Below are 20258 nucleotides of genomic sequence, written 5' to 3' on the forward strand. Positions count from 1 at the left end.
GCAGATGTTAGTACTGAAATTATTTCCCATGGGAATACCATTAATTTGTTGAAAAAGGTGGTCATTGAAAAGAATATAATTGTTGTTAAGGTTAATATGTACTAGAAAGTTCCAGTTATCTTCATTAATAATATCACTGAGATTAAACATGCTATGAATTTGAAGAAGGTCATCATGAATTTTATTAGTTGGAAGGGAAGTATAGAGGTTTTCGAAATCAAAACAGTGAATTGAATCTACATTTTTTAAAGTTTTTAGTGTATTTAAAACCTGAATGCTATTTTTAATATTCCAATTTAAATAGTTATTATTTTTAGTAAGTTTATTAATTTTGTTATAAACTTTTTTAAGAATGTTCTCAAAGTAAATACCGATTTTTTTCATGTTACTATTAACGCCACTTGCAATAAACCTGAATTTGGTTGGAGTCTTATGGAATTTTGAATTGGCAAAAAGAAAAGGAAAATTGTTAATATTATTTGGTTTAATTTTAAGTCTTTTATAGATAGCATTAATTTTATTAACAATAATATCACTGTTGGTGTTAAGTTTTTTGTAGGTAATATTGCTATTAAGTTCATTGGAAAGAAGTTGTTTGTAAAAAAATTTTCAAATGATTGCAAAATTATTACTAGCTTTATCAACAGTGGTTATACAAAATTTATTTTGAATATTTTTAATATCTTGTCTTAAAACAGAGTTAAAAATTAAATCCTTTTGAAAAACTAATTTGTCCCTTTTAATATTGATTTTAAAATCTTTAATGATATTCTCTCTCCATTCAAAGAAACCTTCAATTGGGAAATTATGTTTGTAAGATAATTTTAAAATAAAATCATCGAGATTTTTAATAAAAATGGAAATAACTTTGTTTTTTGAAGTTGGAAAAGATGGTCTAAATTTTGAACCTAAAGACATAAATTTTTTAATATTATCGTTGTCAATAATATCTAAATCCCCTGTAATAACGTGTTTATGGAAGTTATCAAAAAAAGGAGTATCTTTAAAATCATCACAATTACATACATAGTTGAAATTATCTGTAGCTATATTCCTATAATTACAGATTAAATTTTTTAGACTCTTAGTGTATCTGAAAGTTGGTTTGCAATTAAGTTGGATAGGAAGAAGGTTTTTATTTTTACCTATAATGGCATTTATGTTAAGATTATTAAAAATTTTATTGGTAAAATCTAAAACAAAATAATCTGGTTTGGGTAAATCCTTGTGCTTATAATTATTCTTAAACCTATATCTAGCTAGATCTTCAACTAAGTTTAAAAAATTAGAAAAATATTGATTTGAATTAATTTTTACTTGATCTAACTTTAAAAAATTCAAAAGTTTGTTGTGAAAATTAAGTTTAACCCCTAGAATTTTAGTTTTAATAGATTTAATAGCATTGGGTTCATCATAACAATTAATGCAATCATTAACAAAATCTTTTAAGTTATATTTAATTTTATTTTTATGTTTACTGTTACCTCTTTTTCCTCTATTATTATTATTGTAATTTTTAAAAAGTTTGAAAATATTATAAATACACTCATTATTATCAAAAGATTTAAAATTGAAGTTAGTATTTAGACCGTAAGGAAAAATAGATTCATTAATAATCATATATTTATTTTCAGCCTCAAGACGTTTTTTAGGGTTTTTTGCGAAATCCAGAACCTCTATTGAAATATTTTTAAACCCGTGTTCAGAAAAATGTTTAATTTCAAGGCTATTGTTATTATTATAGTTAAACTTATTTGTTAAAGACCTATGCAAATTAATTCTTTTGTGAAGGGGTTGGGAGGTTTGTCCAATATATATAACATCACAAATTAAACATTTAATTTTATAAATACAGTTGGTAGCCTTTCAAAGAGGGGAATTTAAAGAAGAATTAGCACTGACGAGCGATTTGCAGGTTAATAACTTCATTAGCTCTTTAGTGTTTAAGTAGCTCAATTTTCTTTAGAATGTATTTCCAGGTTTAATTGTTGTTCTACTACCACTTTGTAAAATCTTTTTCTGCGACCGTACAATTTGAACAATGTCATAAATCCCTTATTTGACGACGATACTTCGGAGTGCCATTTTTATATTTTCGAGGAAATAAAGGTGGTAGTGAAAATTATTGCCTCATGAACATTTGCTTTAGTTCAAAAACAAATATATTACCCTTTTTATCCGACCATCATGGAATTAAGTAAAATTTGTAAATAAAGAGTTAAATTCCTACCCTCATCCGTCAAAAGTAGACTCCGCTTCACAATATGTTCACTTACCGATTCTAATTCTTTGGGCAGATTTTCGGTGATAAAAAAGTTTATTCTTAAATATTCATTTCGTAGTTTATTTTAGAGGAATAAGACCAATGCCATTTATAATTAATTCAAGCATCTGTAAGCAAATCTTGGTCATGGTGTCGTGTCATGTTGGTTCAATTAAATTCTGATTGCATTCTGATCCTTCAATCTGGTGCCAGGTTGATCAGGATCAGGAATTGTATTTTTTTTTTAAATTATGGTGGAGCTAATGTAAAAAAAAACAACACAATTTATTTAATGCTACTACTCTTTTTAAAAACGTCAATTTTCACATCATTGTTATTTAAAAAATTTTTGTGTTATTGGATTGACCCTTTGACGAAGATGGGACAACAATATTTTTTTTTCAAACGATCTAATTAACAGCAAAAATATATTTCAGAATTTTTGATTATTAAAAACTGTCTAATAGTTACTAAACAAATCCCTAATTGGAATTATATCTGTACTAAAATACAAAATCCTAAAAAAAAAAAAATTCCGGGATGTTTCCCAGACAGTTGCCAATAGCCCATTGTGCAGCTCTAGTGCGACGTAAATTAACAACAACCTAAAAAAAAATTTCCATTCATATTCAAAAAATTAACAATAATTGATTTTAAAAATTAAAGAAATTTCAATGATAAATAACTGTTTCTCTTAGACCTAAATAACTGTAATTGCAATTTTGAGGAAAATTGTTTTTGTTTGGAAGTAAACAGTGTTTAAAAGATTTTAGCTTCAAAGGAGAAAAAGGCACCTGAGATTCATGCTGTATTTTATAATGATAAATTATTAAAATGCTAAATATATTATTTTTCATTAACTTTAATCTAAATGAATACAAAATAAAGAAAAAGTATGAGAAATATGTTAAATAAAAATTCGCGTGAAAGGGTTAAGACAATTGCTGTTTTTTATTATCGGTACCCCTTTGAATACATTTGAAAGCTGTTTCGAAAGTATTATCACTTAGCATCGATAGAAACTTGCCCTGGATCTTGGTCAAAATAATTTTGTATCAATGCAAATTAAAAACGCACATATTTTATACTTGTGTTATTGTTTTTTTTTAAATATCTTTTTGGTAAATTTAGATGTGCCCATTTTTTTATACATAAAAGTAAATAAATAAATAAAAAAAACGTGCAAAAAACAAATTATTTTACATACTGTTAGAAAACAAAGCTGCTACGTCTTCTTTTGAACAAGATGATGGAAGGCAGGCATTCAAACTTGGATGAGCAATATAAAAAAATTGAGCGAATTTTGCTAAGTTACTCATCAACTAGAATAATAAAAAAATAAATAAGAAGTTTGCAATATCTTTTCTCTAAACATTCGAAAAAAACTTTATATTCAGATAAAAGGGAAAAACTTTTTTTTATTAATACAAGTTTGTGGGACGAGTGCTTAAAATTATTACAAACAGAATATTCCATTAATCAATCAATAGTTAAAATATTCACATTCTGTGAATGTAATGTAAAGTCAAACGATCCGAATCATATGTATCTTTATATTCTTTGTTAAAGGAAAAAAACGGATCAGCGTTATAACATTTGTTGAATTTTCATTTTGTATAATGTCATTGCAAAAAGCTATATCTTCGGGGCTATATCTTAGAACTGATGGGGAATATGTTTTTCTTTGATTAAAAATGATATTTTTTAAATTAAATTTCGATTTATTAACCTCAAAATACAAGGGTGACAATGTTTTGAAAAACTGTTTTTTATCATTTAAACGCTAAAACGGCGGAAATTGTTGTTACTCTGATGTCATACTAATTTGTCACATTTCCCTTCATGGCTTTTGTTTGATTTCTTAATTTATAATGTCTATTTTTTAAAAAGTGTTGATATCCCGGATCTGAAAATGTAACACATCCTGTTGTAATCACATAAGATCCAAAAGATCATGAGAACGACACTTATTTAACTTAAAACTGTCCTCAAACCTTTCTTGTGTAATCCAAACTTCCTTGTATAAGATCCTGTTCCCACACCAACTGTATGTCAAATCTCAGTATATAAGCCCAGTGTATTTTCACCAAACCTTACTTTTAGCTTCAATAAACTATTAGTCAACCACGATCTATGGCTCTTTATTTCCTTGAATCACAACAGCAGAGCGTGGTTCGCTCACTTATGCCGTAATTCTATATACTCCTAATGACTGGTAAGAGCATCAAAGAAATGAGTCATCATCAGCAACTGAGAGGCCAGAATAGTTTCTGACTGGAGGAAAGAAAAAGAGGCCTTAGCTGCTTTCTAATCTGAAGAAAGTGAGTCATATTCTCCTTCCTAAATTCCTTTTCTGATGATCTCACTCGAACGTGACAGGAATGCAGGCCAAAAGAGGTAGAAAGGAAAAGTCTTTTCTTCTGATCAAGATGTATTTAGTGCCTGATCCCACAATCGAAATACTTCTTACACAGACTTCGAACTGACATGCACCGACTTCTAGGAACAATGGAGACTGGATCTGGAATTGCGATGCTGAATATTTTCAATGGCGAAAATTATCAGAATTGGAAGAGACGAGTGCTGGACCATATGGAAGCCAAGGAGTTGAGCAAATTCCTGGAATCAGAGGGCCCAGCAGACGATGCAGCTCAAGTCCTAAAGTCGAAGAAGGCCTATGCAACTTTGATACAGTATGCCTCTGATGACATTCTCTCCAATCAGAAGTAACCACAGCTGGCATTTGGATAAAATTGAACGAACTGTACTGTGAAGCCTCAAAGGGAACCGTGAGTCAGATACTTACAAGAAAAAGGCTGATGACAGCCAAGAAGAACAAAGAAGTTTACATGAGGGAATATCTGGATCATATCGCTAAACTGGCCAGTGACCTGAAAGCAGCTGGAGCAACAGTATCCGATGCAGATATAGTTGTCTACATTCTGATGTCGCTCCCCAAGGAGTACGAGACAACCAAGACAGTTCTTGAAACAATGCCTCAAGGACCATTTGGAGTAAATTTGTCCTAAGTACGAGCCAGACGTCTGGATGCCGAAGCCCTACTGCTGAAAACCGGAAAAGAAAATCCCCAAGCCAAGCAAAATGCCTGGGTGATGCAGCAGCCTTCACCAGCACAAACAAAAGAAACCTGACCTGCAATATATGCAGAAGAAAAGGACATATTGCTTGATACTGCGGGAGCATTAAAACGAGTTGCAATTGTGGCCTGAAGGGGCATTTTAAGAAAGACTGCACCAGGAACAGAAATAGGGAGCAACAAGAGAATACCTCCTGCTGCCGTAACCTTCGTGGCAGGAAAAATCCACAACAAAGAATGGATAGTGGACTCAGGTGCGACTAACCACATGAGTTCAGAAAAGACATGGTTCACGAAGCTCGAACCTCACACCGGATCAGTCAGCTGTGCATCAAAGAATGAAACACTGCAAGTCCAAGGTAAAGGTGACATCGAAGGACAAACCTCCGAAGGACTAAAAATCGTTTCAAAGGACGTTTTATACGTGCCCAATATCAACGGACAATTACTATCAGTAAAAGGCATAGAAAACACAGGATTTATCGTAACATTGGAAGATGAAAAAGTATATGTGAAAAATGAAGAGAGGAGCATACTTTCAGCTGAGAGGACCGCAAGCGGTCAGTACTGATGCGACTCCGAGCCATACTGTAACTCTGCAATTTATACCATTGTTGATGCAGATGGTATGCTGTGGCATAGACGCCTGGGACATCCCAATAGAATAGTACTGAAATTGATGTCCCTTCCTACAACTAAAAATGCCTGTGAGGTGTGCCCTGCAGCAAAACAAAGTGCATCTTCCATGGGAGCCAGACCCAGATCTAGAGAGACTGTTCCCTGGAAAACCATCCACTCCGACTTGTGTGGACCCATATCGCCAGAAACCCCTTCAGAAGCTAAGTATTTCCTGACATTTACTGATGAGTACAGCAGATACACAGAAGTTCGTCTCATGCAAACCCGGGCCGAGACGGCTAAAGAACTGATATACTTCCTCAAATCGCACCCACCGGTGACAAAAGTCAGGTGTGATAACGCCAAGGAATATTTTACGACAGAAGTAAAAAGTTTCACCTGACGCATTGGGATAATCTTGAACCCATCTCCACCATATGTTCCCGCCCTAAATGGAGTATCGGAAAGAGTTAACAGAACCCTAGTTGTGAAGGCACGAGCAATGATTATGGACGCAAAACTCCCCAAGACATTCTGGGGATTTGCAATACAAACTGCAGCTTATCTAAAGAACCGGACACCCAGCAGATCTATAGAAAATTCTGCACCATTTGAATTGATTAATGGAAGAAAAGCTGAACTTAAGTATCTAAGAGTTTTTGGGAGTGAAGCCCATGCTTTAATACCGAAATCACAAAGAAAGAAAATGGACAGTCGTTCAGAGAAGATGGTCTTTATAGGATATTCGACCATGGGTTATCGGCTATTAGATCGACAAAACCGCATAACCATCAGTCGAGATGTCATATTCAACGAACACCGGAAAGAAAAAGAAATTCCTTTCGCGACAATCGAATTCCCTGAGTTGGAAACTACCATTGAGCAAGAAAGTGAAAACACGGAAGAACCTCCATCCAGTGACCTCTTCTGAGCAAACCGAGCGGACCCGCCCAACACGATTGAGAAAACCCCCTACTAGGTACCTCAATGCGGAAGTTTAAGCAGCAATGACGTCGGCGGAAGAAACTCTCACTTATCGTGACCTGTGCTCTCTCCCCGTTTCGGAACAAACCCCCTGGCGTAAAGCGATGGAAAGTAAAATCGCTTCAATGAATGAAAATGATGTGTGGAGTCTTCAATCCCCGGGGAAGAAAGTGAAACCTATATCGTGCCGCTGGATTCTCAGAAGGAAAAGAGATGGAACGGAGAACTCGTGGAGAGAGGATTTGAAAGCCACGATTACAAATCAACCTTTGCACCAGTCATCAGCTATCCAGCATTGCGAGTAATACCGATCCTGATTTTGATACGATCTCTCTACGCATGTGTGCTAGATGTGAAAACCACGTTTCTCAACGGTCATCTCGACGAGAAGATCTTTATGTATCAACCAGAAAGCTTCGATGACGATACAGACAAACTGTGTCTACTCAAGAAGAGTACTTATGGCCTGAAGCAGGCTCCTGCGAACTGGCTTTTCAAATTTAAACAGCTTATGGACAAACTAAATTTCAACAACATAGAGGACGAGCCCTGCGTCTTTATCGGGTCTGTAAACTCTTGTAAAATTTACATAGCTCTTCATGTTGATGACATCTTGATCTGTGGAGATAACACCTCTGAAATTGATAATATTATAGATGTCATGTTGAAAATGTCTAAAACAGGCTGCTTAACTGAATTTTTGGGAATTAACATAGAGTCAACAGAGGACCGTTTAACCACAGATCAGGAGTCATACATCACTAACAAGGGAAACTAGGGAAGTGTGACTCGCCAATTTTGAAATAAACTAATGGGATGCATGCCTTATGAGGAATAATTTTAGGGGGAAACATTTGTTTCGGCCCATAGAAGGTCCTGTAAGAGATAAAAAATAGTTCAATATATAGAAAAATCGGTATTTCATTACTTCAATACAGACTATTAGTTATTGTAATTGTCTCATACTCTAATTAATTTTGTGGTACTTTCACGTACTATATAATGCATATTGATTGTCGAAATTGATTTTGAAAATTTTATATATCTGTAGTTTTTCAGAAAAACCTGTTAGGTTAATTTAAAAAAAAATTTACATAGAATTTTTTAAATTTTTTTTTCAAAAAACTTTCCAAATTAGTTGGAGTATGTAATTGCAAATCAATTAATAATTAATTAACAATTAAATAATAATTAATTAATAATTAATTTTCCGATTGATTTATTAATTAGCAAATTAATTAATTATCCAATTAATTTGAGTATGAGACAATTACAATAACTAATAATCTGCATTGAAGTAATAAAATACCGATTTTTCTATATATTGATTTATTTTTTATCTCTCACAGGACCTTCTATGGGCCGAAACGAATGTTGCCCTCTAAAATTATTCCTCATAAGGCATACATCCCACTAGTTTATTTCAAAATTGGCGAGTCACACTTCCCTAGTTTCCCTTGTAAGTTGATAGAAAAGTATAATATGATAGATTCTAAACCCCAGGATATACCGATGCAACCTAAAGCCATCGCGGCAGATTTTGAGGAGGGAGCACTTTTTGAAGGCAATTACAGGAAATTAACAGGCTCATTGTTGTATTTAGCGTACGTGACCAGACCCTATATATCATATGCTGTAAACTACCTAAGTCAATTACAGGGAAAACCAACGGAATCAGCTTATTTAACCTTGAAGGGTATTCTCAGATATCTTTATGCCTCTATCACACGAGAGAAAAGTAAGTGCAACCGTAAGTGTAACTGCAAGTGTAAGTGAAACTCTAAGCGCAATTCCTCCGTTCGGAGTTGCCGATAGGGTTGCTTAATTGCCTGAACGGTTGAATGCAATTGGGTTACCATATTTTGTTATTTATCTTTACTTTTGGCTCATATTTAATTTTATCATATGATTCTATTATATCATAGTTTCTCAACGATGTTCGTAAAGAGGCTGTAGAATATTGATTGATTTTGATTTAATTTTTTACATTTGTATTTGTGTTAAGTCTTTTTTTCAGCAGCAAATTAAAATTCTGAAAACTTTATTTCCCCATTAGTGAAGTAGCATAGTATAAAAAGGATTATGATTTCTACCTCATAATATAAAATGATATTAATATATCAATGAATTTCATGTTGTGTCCCTAAAAGGATAAGGGGGTGAAAGGGGGATGCACTTAAATACTATCTAGAATTTTGACGATTTTTTTTATCTTGATTTGAGTGACTAAGGTATAAAACATGAAGCGTAGCGTTTTTAAAAAGTGCTTAAAGGTGCTTATTTTCGAGTTTCATTTTTTAAAGGCCCTTAAAGGTGCTTTTCTTAATAAGTGTTTTTAAAAAGTGCCTTATTTTCCTTTTTCGAAAATGAGATTTATGAAAGGGAATGTCGATTTTCGCCACATATTATGTAAAAACGTACTTTTCACATTTTTCTACTTCACGTTTTCAGAATTCATTCGTCCCGCAGTGGACTGATCGTTAACACACGGTTCCCAGCAGATCACCGAAGTCAAGCATCACTGGCTATGGTCAGTGTGCGGGTGGGCGACCACTTGGATCAGTCTGCGTAGGGACCGAGGGTGTGCGGTATTGGTCCTCGTTAAACTGTGCTACCGCAAAGTGCTCAACTTCGCTCGCAGGTCGTCGGGCCATCCCCTCCGCAGAGGATCAAAAATGTGATGGCATGTCTTCGGATCATCCTCCGGGATGTTTCCCAGACCGTCGCCAATAGCCCATTGTGCAGCTCTAGTGCGACGTAAATTAACAACAACAACAGAATTCATTCAACCATGATCAATTTCAGCGTACCGTCAGTCCATAGCGTATGAAAGCGCCAATCATTTTACAGGTTTGGTGAAATACTTGCGAGTCCGCATGTGAGTCTAGTGAACTGGGTTCGGTGAGATTCTTGCTCTCTCATGCTGCATTTTGTTGCACTCTGCTGCATTTTGCAAGATATTCTCAATTTCAGTTTTTATTTTCCACCCTCTGAAATCGAACCAAAAAATCTCTTAATAATTTTTTTAATGGCTAATATAATCAAGAAAACAGTTCTTTGTCAAATTCTAGTTATTTTATCATGATCATGTAAAGTCTGAGAATTATTTTGCATTTTGTCAATTTACCTAGTGCTTTAAAATATTTTTTGAGTGCCTAAAATGTTCTTAAAAGTTGCTTATTTTTTATTGAAAGATTTGGCTCCGCACCCTGTAAAAGCATAGTTTATTTATATATATTTACTATCTAATATGCTAGCTAGGCAAGTGCGGTATCATTATCTATGTAAACACTAAATCGAATGTGAATAAAAACAAGTTGTCTGATTTAATAGTTTAACAATTCGAAAATTTATAAAAAGTTTCATGTGTAGAAAGGACAATTTTATGACTTATACCACTTTATGCAACTGACATTGCTATCTAATCAAGTAAGGCATTTCTTCAAATTTAATTTTTCAAGCTTAATTCAAAAACATAGTCCTTTGAAATAATTCTTTAGAAGAAATGATGGCTTAATGTATGAAATATAAAATTTTTGAATTACCTTTCACTCATAAAATATTTATAACATCAAAAATATTAGATCTATCAAATCAGTTCTATTTTTTTAATTGAGTCTAAAAAATACATAATAAATAATGTCAGACTTGTCTATACTACAATGTCTCAGAATTTTATTTTCATCAAATCAATTTACATTACATGAAGGGATCATCAATTTTATTCATTTACACATTGCATATCAGGAATATCACTTTTATGAAAATTATTTTTTCCAATTTCTTAGTAAAATTGCTTTTTAAATATAAGAGGATTTTCAATGTCATACTTACATTTTATTATTGTAAAATTTAAAACATTCATTATTGGTATAAAATAATTTAATTAAAAATTATAGGATTTATTTTAGGACAAATTTATTGTAATATACAGTATATAGATTAAAATTTATTAATAACAAAGAAAAAAACAATATTTTATTAAGAACATACTTTTTATGTATCATATTATTTTGTTATAGCCTTTTACGTGTTTTGTTTTGCATTTTAAATAATACAAGAATCAATTTAAAAAATAAAACATTTATTGTCAAGTGAAACATTTAGAACATTATTCATTTTTATTTCTTATTTTTTAATTTCTTCCATAAAAACAGTATTACATCTCTTTCCTTCTTTGCCAGACCAACCTTACAGGATTATACGAAATATCTGAAATTAAAGAAAGAAATCACTTTCATGATAAAATTTTACCAACACATTATTAGAATAAGGAAGATTAAATGCCATTAATTTGAAATCATTTAACTCCTTAGGTATCCCCTTTAAACTTATTTTAAGTTTAACAGATATTTTGATTATAGCTCTAAGATTATTCTATACACTAATTAAAGATGGCCGGTGTGTTTGGTTTTGTAGTTCTTATGTTTGGATTGAAATTTGTTTCAAGAAAAATAAATTGTATTTATAAACGAAGACTCTTAAAAATGTAAGTATATTGAAAAATTAGTAAGGTACACTTACATACTTACTGTCATTATAGAAAGGCTAAGTATTAAAAGATAAATGTGAAGTATAAGTAAAAAGTAAAGTATCATTAGTTAACTTTGAATAATTATAAGCAAAATATTATGCAAATCATCATACACAAAAAAAAAAAAAAAATAGAGGGTATGAATGTAGAAACAGACAAGGAGATTGGGAATTTGCATTTTTAATAATTACTTTTTATATATAATATACTACCTTTCTTGTAATACTTTTCAATAATTACTGGAAAATGGGGTAACTTTGTGAGAAACAAGGTAAATATTTACCACACATATTTTCTAACTTGTTTTAAAATGAGATTTTCAAAAATTAAAAGAATTCTTAGGGAAGAATAAAATAATTATTTCACTAATAATTATAATAATAAAAAATTTTCAAATAATCGGACACATGCTTTTACAATCAACAGAAATAAAGATTAAAATTTAAAAATAAAGAAATATAATCATTATTATCTATATATATAAAAATCCAATGATGGTGTCGCACCAGCCAATGAAATCTAAGGTATCACGTGACAGTATGAAAGAAGTAGCCAATCCAAGCGAGGATGCAGTTTTAAGCCAATCAGAAAAGAGAACGCATTCGCGTCAAAGCTTTTTGTTGATTTACTTTGAGTGGGTTTTTGCTGATTACATCTCATCTTATCTTATCATTCTTATGCCTTTCCAGTGATTGATATCTTTTAATGTTTACATTTTTGTTGTTTGCTATTATAAAGCTTACTGAGGCTTGCTTACCTTAAAATGGTTAAATTTTAAATCACATTTATTTATTCAACTCATTTCAATCATTTGGAATTTCAGAATAATGTCTGACAGGACAGATCGCGATCGAGAATATCGCAGACAGCGGAGATTGGATCCCACGTTTCGTCAAAATGAACAAGAGCGTCGAAGAATAAATCGACAAAATAATTAAGAGCTTACTAATGCCAGCCAAAGAGAAAATCGAAGTAGGGCAGCTAATCGTCTTCGAGAAATAGATGAAAATCAGTATTTGGGAGAATCGTACAGTGATGACTGTCCACCTCTTTTGATTGGATCTATGTCTGTAGAATGCTCTCATTGCAGGGCACTATCCTTTGTAGCAGAGCATGGAAGAATATTCGAATCTCATTATTATGATAGAATTCCTTGCAATTTACTAAAAATTTTGTATTTTACTGATTATTAAGTTGATTAGTACATTGTTAAATAAAATTCCTTATGCTCTGCCGCGCATTTATATCCTTATATAAATGTATTAAAATTTGTTTGCGAAGCAAACAAAAAAGAATTGCGTAGCAATTCTCGGGGGTTGGCGAGCGGTAGCGAGCAGGGGGCGGAGCCCCCTAGTATTTTATAATAATGTAACAAAGTTTGGCGAGTTGCTTGGCGAATATTTCAAAGTAAAGCTTTTCGCCAGTATAATTCTTTACATATATAAAAATAGAAATTATTTCTATTTAAAGTAATTAAAACTTTGATCGGAACAAATTATAATAAGTTTTAATTTTATTAGCCTAAAATAAATAAATATTTTAAAAGAAAATTTATCGCAAAAATAATGTACTATACTCACCGATACTAAAATCGTGTGCAGGTTCCTGTTATGGTAGTACATCAACTGCATTGAGATGGTCATCTCACAGTGCGAAAGTATTTTTAATGCTTTCATTTTAAAGGAAATGTTATTATTAAACTAAAAACTTGTTCCGTCTCATCTATAAAAAAATTTCATCCGATCATCCTCTTCCTAACGTCGCCGCCATTTTTATTTACATTTGTATATGTCATCACATAAAATTGAAACGTCATAAAAAGCAAACGATCTGATTGGTTCATGAAAGAAATTGCCTGAACGGTTGCAGATATTTCGTGCAACCGTGATTTTTATATCACACGAGGATATTTTTGAAGAAATTACACTTACAGTTGCACTTACACTTACAGTTACACTTGCAGTTGCACTTATTTTCTCTCGTGTGATATAGCCATAAGAAAACCTCCCATCATAAATTGACTTACATTAAGAATGACACCTCGTATAATGATCTATCATTGTATGTAGACGCAGACTGGGGTTCAAATCATAAAGATAGAAAATCAATAGCAGGTTATGTAATAAAATTTTGCAATTTCCCGATCATGTGGAATTGCACAAAACAAAAGGTAATCGCACTATCCTCAACGGAGGCAGAAATAATTGCTCTATTACTTAGAGCAATTATTTTAGGATTACAGGATTTCACTTGGTTAGATAGTGATCAAAGTAACGATAAATGAAAATCCGAAATTAACGATTTTCGACGACAACATGTCTAGCATCAAATTCATATCGAATGAAAATGCCCAAGAAAGATTAAAGCATCTAGATATAAAAACGAAGTTCGTTAGAGAAGAGATAGTTAAAAAGAACATTGAATTGAAGTACATTTCTTCTGAATATCAAATTGCCGACATCCTAACAAAAGCGTCAACTAAAATGAAATTTTACAACAATCTGCACTTATTAGGCATGTTCAGTGATCAAACCTAAAATGTAATATTTTTTTGGACTTAGTGTTTTTATCCTTTTTGCCATGTGTAATATTTATCTAGCAACTTTCAAAACTTTAACTTTACTTGAAGTGTAAAACTCTTATTTTTGTGTATACGTAATTAATGTTTAATTCTGTAAAATTGTATTTTATTGTAATTTCTAACCCTTATGTGATTAAGGGTGGGTGTTGATATCCCGGATCTGAAAATGTAACACATCCTGTTGCAATCACATAAGATTCAAAAGGTCATGAGAACGACATTTAACTTAAAACTTTCCTCAAACCTTTCTTGTGTAATCCAAACTTGTATAAGATCCTGTTCCCACACAAAATGTAGTATGTCAAATCTCAGTATATAAGCCCAGTGTATTTTCATCAAACCTCACTTTTAGCTTCAATAAACCAGTAATCAACCACGATTCATGGCTCTTTATTACTTTGAATCACAACAAAAAGTAATAAACTCTAGTTTCGAAGGTAAAATGTAATATGTTTTTTAAATACAATTGTTTGAAAGCACAATTTAATTTTCATTTTGTGTCTCATTAAACATAATCGTTTCTTCTTTCCCAGTTTTTCGGAAAGGTATGAAACACCAGCTTTTTCTTTTGAATATAAAGTCGAGCTTGTATCATTGGAAATTTTGGGTTGAATTTGATACTCCGGTTGAATAGCTAAACCAATCTCTATTTTCCTTTTTCAAGCAAAGCATCAATGAAGTTATTCAATTCATAAAGAAATAAGATTCAATCCTTGCAGTTATTTAGAATGGCTTGCTTTTTTCCTTCCAATTTTTCATCAGAAGGGTGGTTTGGGACAAGAGCTCTAAGAAATATGATGACATCAACATCTTGTTCAACAATAACTGCTTACCTGTTATTATTGTTATCATGATTATATTTCTAATACTAATGTGACTATACATAACTGAGAAAAATCAACTACTAATGTTCGAAAGAAAAATATTCAGAGCCATCTTCAGAATGGTTAAAGGAAACAGTGTTTGGAGATTTCAATACAATCATAAATTATGAAGAAAATTCCAGCAACCAAACATAATTTCAGCTATTAAATCCTATAGAATAAGAAGGCTGGATCACATCTATTGAAGTGATGATGGTGATCCAGTTAAGAAGCTGACTTTAGGAAAGTTTACAAGCAACCGAAAAAGGGGATGACCAAACACCAGATGGATTGATTCTGTGTAAAAAGATCTCAAAATCATGGGAATCAATAAATGGAGAAACGTAGTGTCTGATCGAGCCAGACGGAGACGACTAGTTGGGACAGATGTGGCCTGCACTAGGCTGTTATGCTGATGGAAGAAGATAATCGATATATATATATATATATATATATATATATATATATATATATATATATATATATATATATATATATATATATATATATATATATATATATATATATATATATATATATATATATGTATATATATATATATATATATATATATATATATATACATATATGGCAGTACTTTTACTTTCGTTACTTGTACCGCCGGTACAAGTAAAAAGTACGTACTTTTACTTGTACTTCGTTACTTTTTAAATTTAGTACTTTTACTTGTACTTTCGTTACTTTTATAGGGAAAAAGTACAAGTATTTGTAACGGAAATATCGAATGAAATCGTTACTTTTTTCTAAAACTCGGTAAGCTTTCTAAAAAAAAAAAAAAAATTAAAAAAAAAATTTAATTTAAAAAAAAAATGCTTACGTTTTTTTTTTAATTTATAAAATTAATGTGCAATATATATGCATTCACAGCTAATTTCGTGCTTAAATACCTTCTGTTTCAACTTATACTGCACATTCAATTAATTTTTACTAGCTCAAAGATCACAAAGCTATCTGTAACCCCGTGTTTGCTTTGTTTATGTTTGTGCTTTTAAAACGCGTTTCTAAAGAGTAAAACAATTTTAAATCAATGGTAATTTAAATAAATAAAAATTATAAACTAAAAATTAAAACCAGTAGATCATTTCTTTTTCGTGCAAATCCATAAAAAGTTTGATATTAAAATCATATTTGATTTTAAAATTATATTATACGATTATATAATAATATTCTTCCGAATTTAAAAATAAATTAATATCCATAACTTTCAAAATTAAAAATAATTAAATAAATAACAAAAATTTTGCAAAAATATTAAAGAACATGAGAATATTATTCAATAAAATTTTAGGTTACTTTGAATTTTCGATTTCCTAGAAATGTACTTTTAAATCGTTACTTTTTTGTTTAGTACTTGTACTTTTACTTGTACTTTTTACTCGTTACTTTTTAAAATAAGAACTTTTTACTTTTTACTCGCTACTTTTTTGAAAAATACTTGTACTTTTACTCGTTACTTTTTAAAAGTAACGTTGCCATATATGTATATATATATATATATATATATATATATATATATATATATATATATATATATATATATATATATATATATATATATATATATATAAAATGCAGGTCTGCCAACTGCTACACATTTTGCAAAACATTTTACAGAGTAGTAGCTATAAAAACAAAAACTTACAAAATTTCTGGCAATATTTTTAACATTTTAAAAGTTTCAACACGATAAAGCTTAACTCATACTCCTATGTGGAGGTTATCTTAGCATCAGCCCCGATAGAGTCTCTGAAAGGTGAAAGTTGGGGTTCAGTAACATTTACTGAGAGATAATTAAAATAATGTAGCGGGATCAAACAAACACGTTTAAGAGAGAGGAGAGGTTTTTGTGGCAGACAGCCTCGCTTCTCCCCGAGCTTTTCAGGTGCACAGTAGCCACATAGCTTTAGAGAAATAGGAAAAATACATGGGGAAAGGAATTGTCATCCTCAGAAAGAGAAACTAATTTTATAGCTAAGATCAATATACATTAAATTCTAACTTTTGGAACATTAGAAATTACAAACAAAAAATAAGCTTAAAGGTTTTTGGGGAGTACCTAAAACTTCCTTTTTTAGGGCTGGTGGATGATATTAATGTAATCCTCATGAAATATAAAGTATTTTTTTAATTACCCTTGCAATTCATATTCCAACATTTAATTACCTAAAAATAAAATAAATATTATTTTAAAGGTATTCAAAGCCATTTTTTGGAAAATCAGTCTAAAATTTAACATTTTGATAGTTTGTTAATAGATTAGTTTGATTTTTTCTTATATTGAAGTGAGTTATGAAAGATGAATATTGTGCAAGTTAGAGCTCCTAAAAAAACTTTCTCTCCCTCAGAAAATTTCAAAATCTACATTATTACATTGAAATTTCATTTCAAACAACAATAACCCCAAAGTTTTGTTTTTCTTTATTATTAGTATATTGCTGCCTAGTTATGGACATGCTATCGTTTTTATAAAGGATTCTTGCTTTTCAGAGTTATTCTCATTCAAAGTTAGTGAAAAATTCAGTTTTGACCCTGAAAATCTTGGTTAAACAACAGCTTCCTAATAATTTATTTACTAAATATTAAAGTTCACTAATTGCAAAAGCTCTGTGACCTGGAACTTTCCTGACTTATCGATGCTTTTAGCAGATATTAACCATTCAAACTTTCAAAAATCCTGCCTTTTTTTCATTTAGCTTTTCTTTAAAAAGCATTGCAGCACAAAAAACCTAACTAATACATTTTTTAAATGTAATAATTACTAACAAGCGGAATGGAAAAAACAAGTAGACTTTGCCTTATTTTTAAGAAAAAAGTTGCATTCACGGGACAGTGACAATGGATTCTTCCCTTCAAAATAAGCTAAAATAAAGATATTTTATATGGACTCTATCTGTAATTAAAGATATAATTGTGGAAGGAGGCGTTCATTTGCTCATACATTTAACCTCCAAGTCACTGTTTTTGTCGTCAATCATTTCCCTTAGATAGCGTATGTTACTAATTGGATAGTCAAGGCTTATGAAAAAATTGTCACATATTACCATAAAACTTTAAAAACGTAATATAATCGTTTCTGAACTGATAAACAGCGTAAAAGGATATAAATATCTTTCAAATAAATATCAGAGATAGAAGCTTCGAAATTTACTTGATTAAATTACAAATTACTTAATTAACTACTTAAATTGATTGCAAGCTTACTTTATTAAACAATGTAATTAAATAAGGTATGTATTTGTTAAATAATGTATAGGTGTGTGTGTGTTGCCGAGACATGAAAAGGATGATGGATGTGATTTTTTAACATGGTATTTATATGCAACTTATATATGTAATTTTTTTCTTCGAAAAGGGGAGAGGTCCCACTCATTTTACTTTCTCAGATGTTAGTAGATACATTTACCTACAAGATAGAATACGAGTAGTTTCTTTTTTAAGAGATGATACTGTTTTGAAAAAAGCTATATAAAAAAACGCAGATTTTGCATCTTTTGAAAGTTTGAATGCCTGTCTATATCTAGTAAAAACATCAATAACTAAGAAAAGTGCTGGGTCAAGAGCTTGTCCTAATAGTGAACTTTAAATTCAGTAAGGAAATAATTGGGGGTGATGTAATTTAATTTTCAGGCCAAATAAACACTAAAAACTGAATTTTTCAATAACTTTGAAGCAGCATAACTCTAAAAAGCAATAATGCCCCATGAAAACGAGTTCATTACTAGGCAGCTGCATACTAATAATAAAGCAAAATAAAACTTAGAGGTGTTACTGTTTTCTTTAGGTAAATCACTTAAAACCTACTTTACTTACACTTTTAACGATTAGATCTTGTACTTTGAAACTTTCTACAGGGGAGAAATAATTTTTTAAGAGCTCAAACTGGCGCAAAATACATTTTTTATAACCTACATCAATATAAAACAAAATCAGGCTCATCAAAAAATACAACTATCACACATTGTCTGAAGATCAAAATAACGCTCTTAAAAGTAAAGCTTTAAGGGGAGGAGAATTACATACTCAGGTAATGTAAAATAAATTTTTTATCATTCAGATCTAGCTAAGTTATACGCCATTATTTAACAGCTTTGAAATCGAAAGAAAAAGACAGAGAAGAATTTAATCAGAAAAAAATTTAGAAATTAAAGTCGTTGTTAAAACAATCATGTTGCAGGATGAAAAAAATATTAAGTATTTAATGTTAGGTAAATAAGTGACATGGCAGATGTATGAAATGATATCGGGTTAAATCAATGATGTTACATAAAGACTCATTTAAAGCTATTTACTGTGTTAGGCTCAAACAGATTATGAATGGCTTCTACTGGCATTTCTATTGGTGACATCGATGGTCTCTCCGGCAATGGTAAATCTAAATCTATACGGCAATACTGTCCATGAAAACTTCGACTTGGAGATTCTATTTGAAGACATGTATCAAAGTCGCCAAACGCCGTAGGATTTCCGCCCATCACACCATTTGGTATTTTCCTAGATGAATCCAACACTAAAAGGAAAAACAAAAATAAGTAAACTGTGGTAGTTCGATTTTTTTTCACATTAAAACTGGAAAAAAATGCAGGTCTCTAAGCTGCTACGCTTTTTGAAGGATATTTAATACAGTAGTAGACAACAAGAAACTAAAGCTTTCAGAATTTTAGGTAATTTTGCAAACATTTTAATAGTCTCACCACGTGACAGACCCGCTAACTTTTACTCTTTCTGATAAAGTATTTCTCAAATGGTGTTAAAAAAAACTTATTGAAATGCAATTATAGATTCAGGACTGCCAACTACTACATTGCCAAATATTTAATAGAGGGGCAAACATTTGAAGTCAAAGCTTCAGAATTTTTGGTAATTTTGCCAACATTTCAAAAGAATCTCCACGAAAGATCTGCTGCTTGCCTTGTCTTGCTTTTGGATCTGGGGCCTGGGCCGCCTTATCTTCGAAAGTTTTGGAGTCAAGTGGCGTTGGATATAAACTTTTAAATCCTTTATATGTAGTGAGGGGGAGATGAATAGAAAATAATATAAACTTAGGTATCCCTAGAATAAATTTTCACAAAAAACGTAGAAAGAAGAACGTAGCTGTATCTTTCTTCGTTTTGAAGAATTATGCATGGAAAAACTGCAGGCACAATTTGAAAGATCATGCTTGAAGCTTTAGAAATGGTATCATTTTCACCCATGTTAAATTGAACTAAACTGATAAGAGGAAGTTAATAACTTTTTTTTTCTTCAATACCAGCAATCTCGAAATATTACTACAGGACTGTAATATTTATTTAAGAATG

The 20258-nt window shown here is 31.2% G+C and overlaps 1 protein-coding gene across 2 annotated transcripts in view; it reads right to left on the reverse strand.

Moving 5' to 3' along the window:
- LOC107455353 (nose resistant to fluoxetine protein 6-like) overlaps positions 1-20258 on the reverse strand; it is an 86805-nt gene that overhangs the window by 57606 nt on the left and 8941 nt on the right. For both annotated transcript variants that reach the window (XM_087159093.1, XM_087159092.1), the window contains exons 3-4: positions 19251-19468; positions 3471-3585 (exon numbers count right to left, since the gene is read on the reverse strand). In XM_087159093.1, the coding sequence (XP_087015219.1) occupies positions 3471-3585; positions 19251-19468 (333 nt within the window). The remainder of the gene's footprint in view (positions 1-3470; positions 3586-19250; positions 19469-20258) is intronic.

Source organism: Parasteatoda tepidariorum, chromosome 3 (genome assembly GCF_982258835.1).
Source record: "Parasteatoda tepidariorum strain Cologne lab strain chromosome 3, Ptep-v5.0, whole genome shotgun sequence".
Classification (NCBI taxonomy): Eukaryota; Metazoa; Arthropoda; class Arachnida; order Araneae; family Theridiidae; genus Parasteatoda; species Parasteatoda tepidariorum.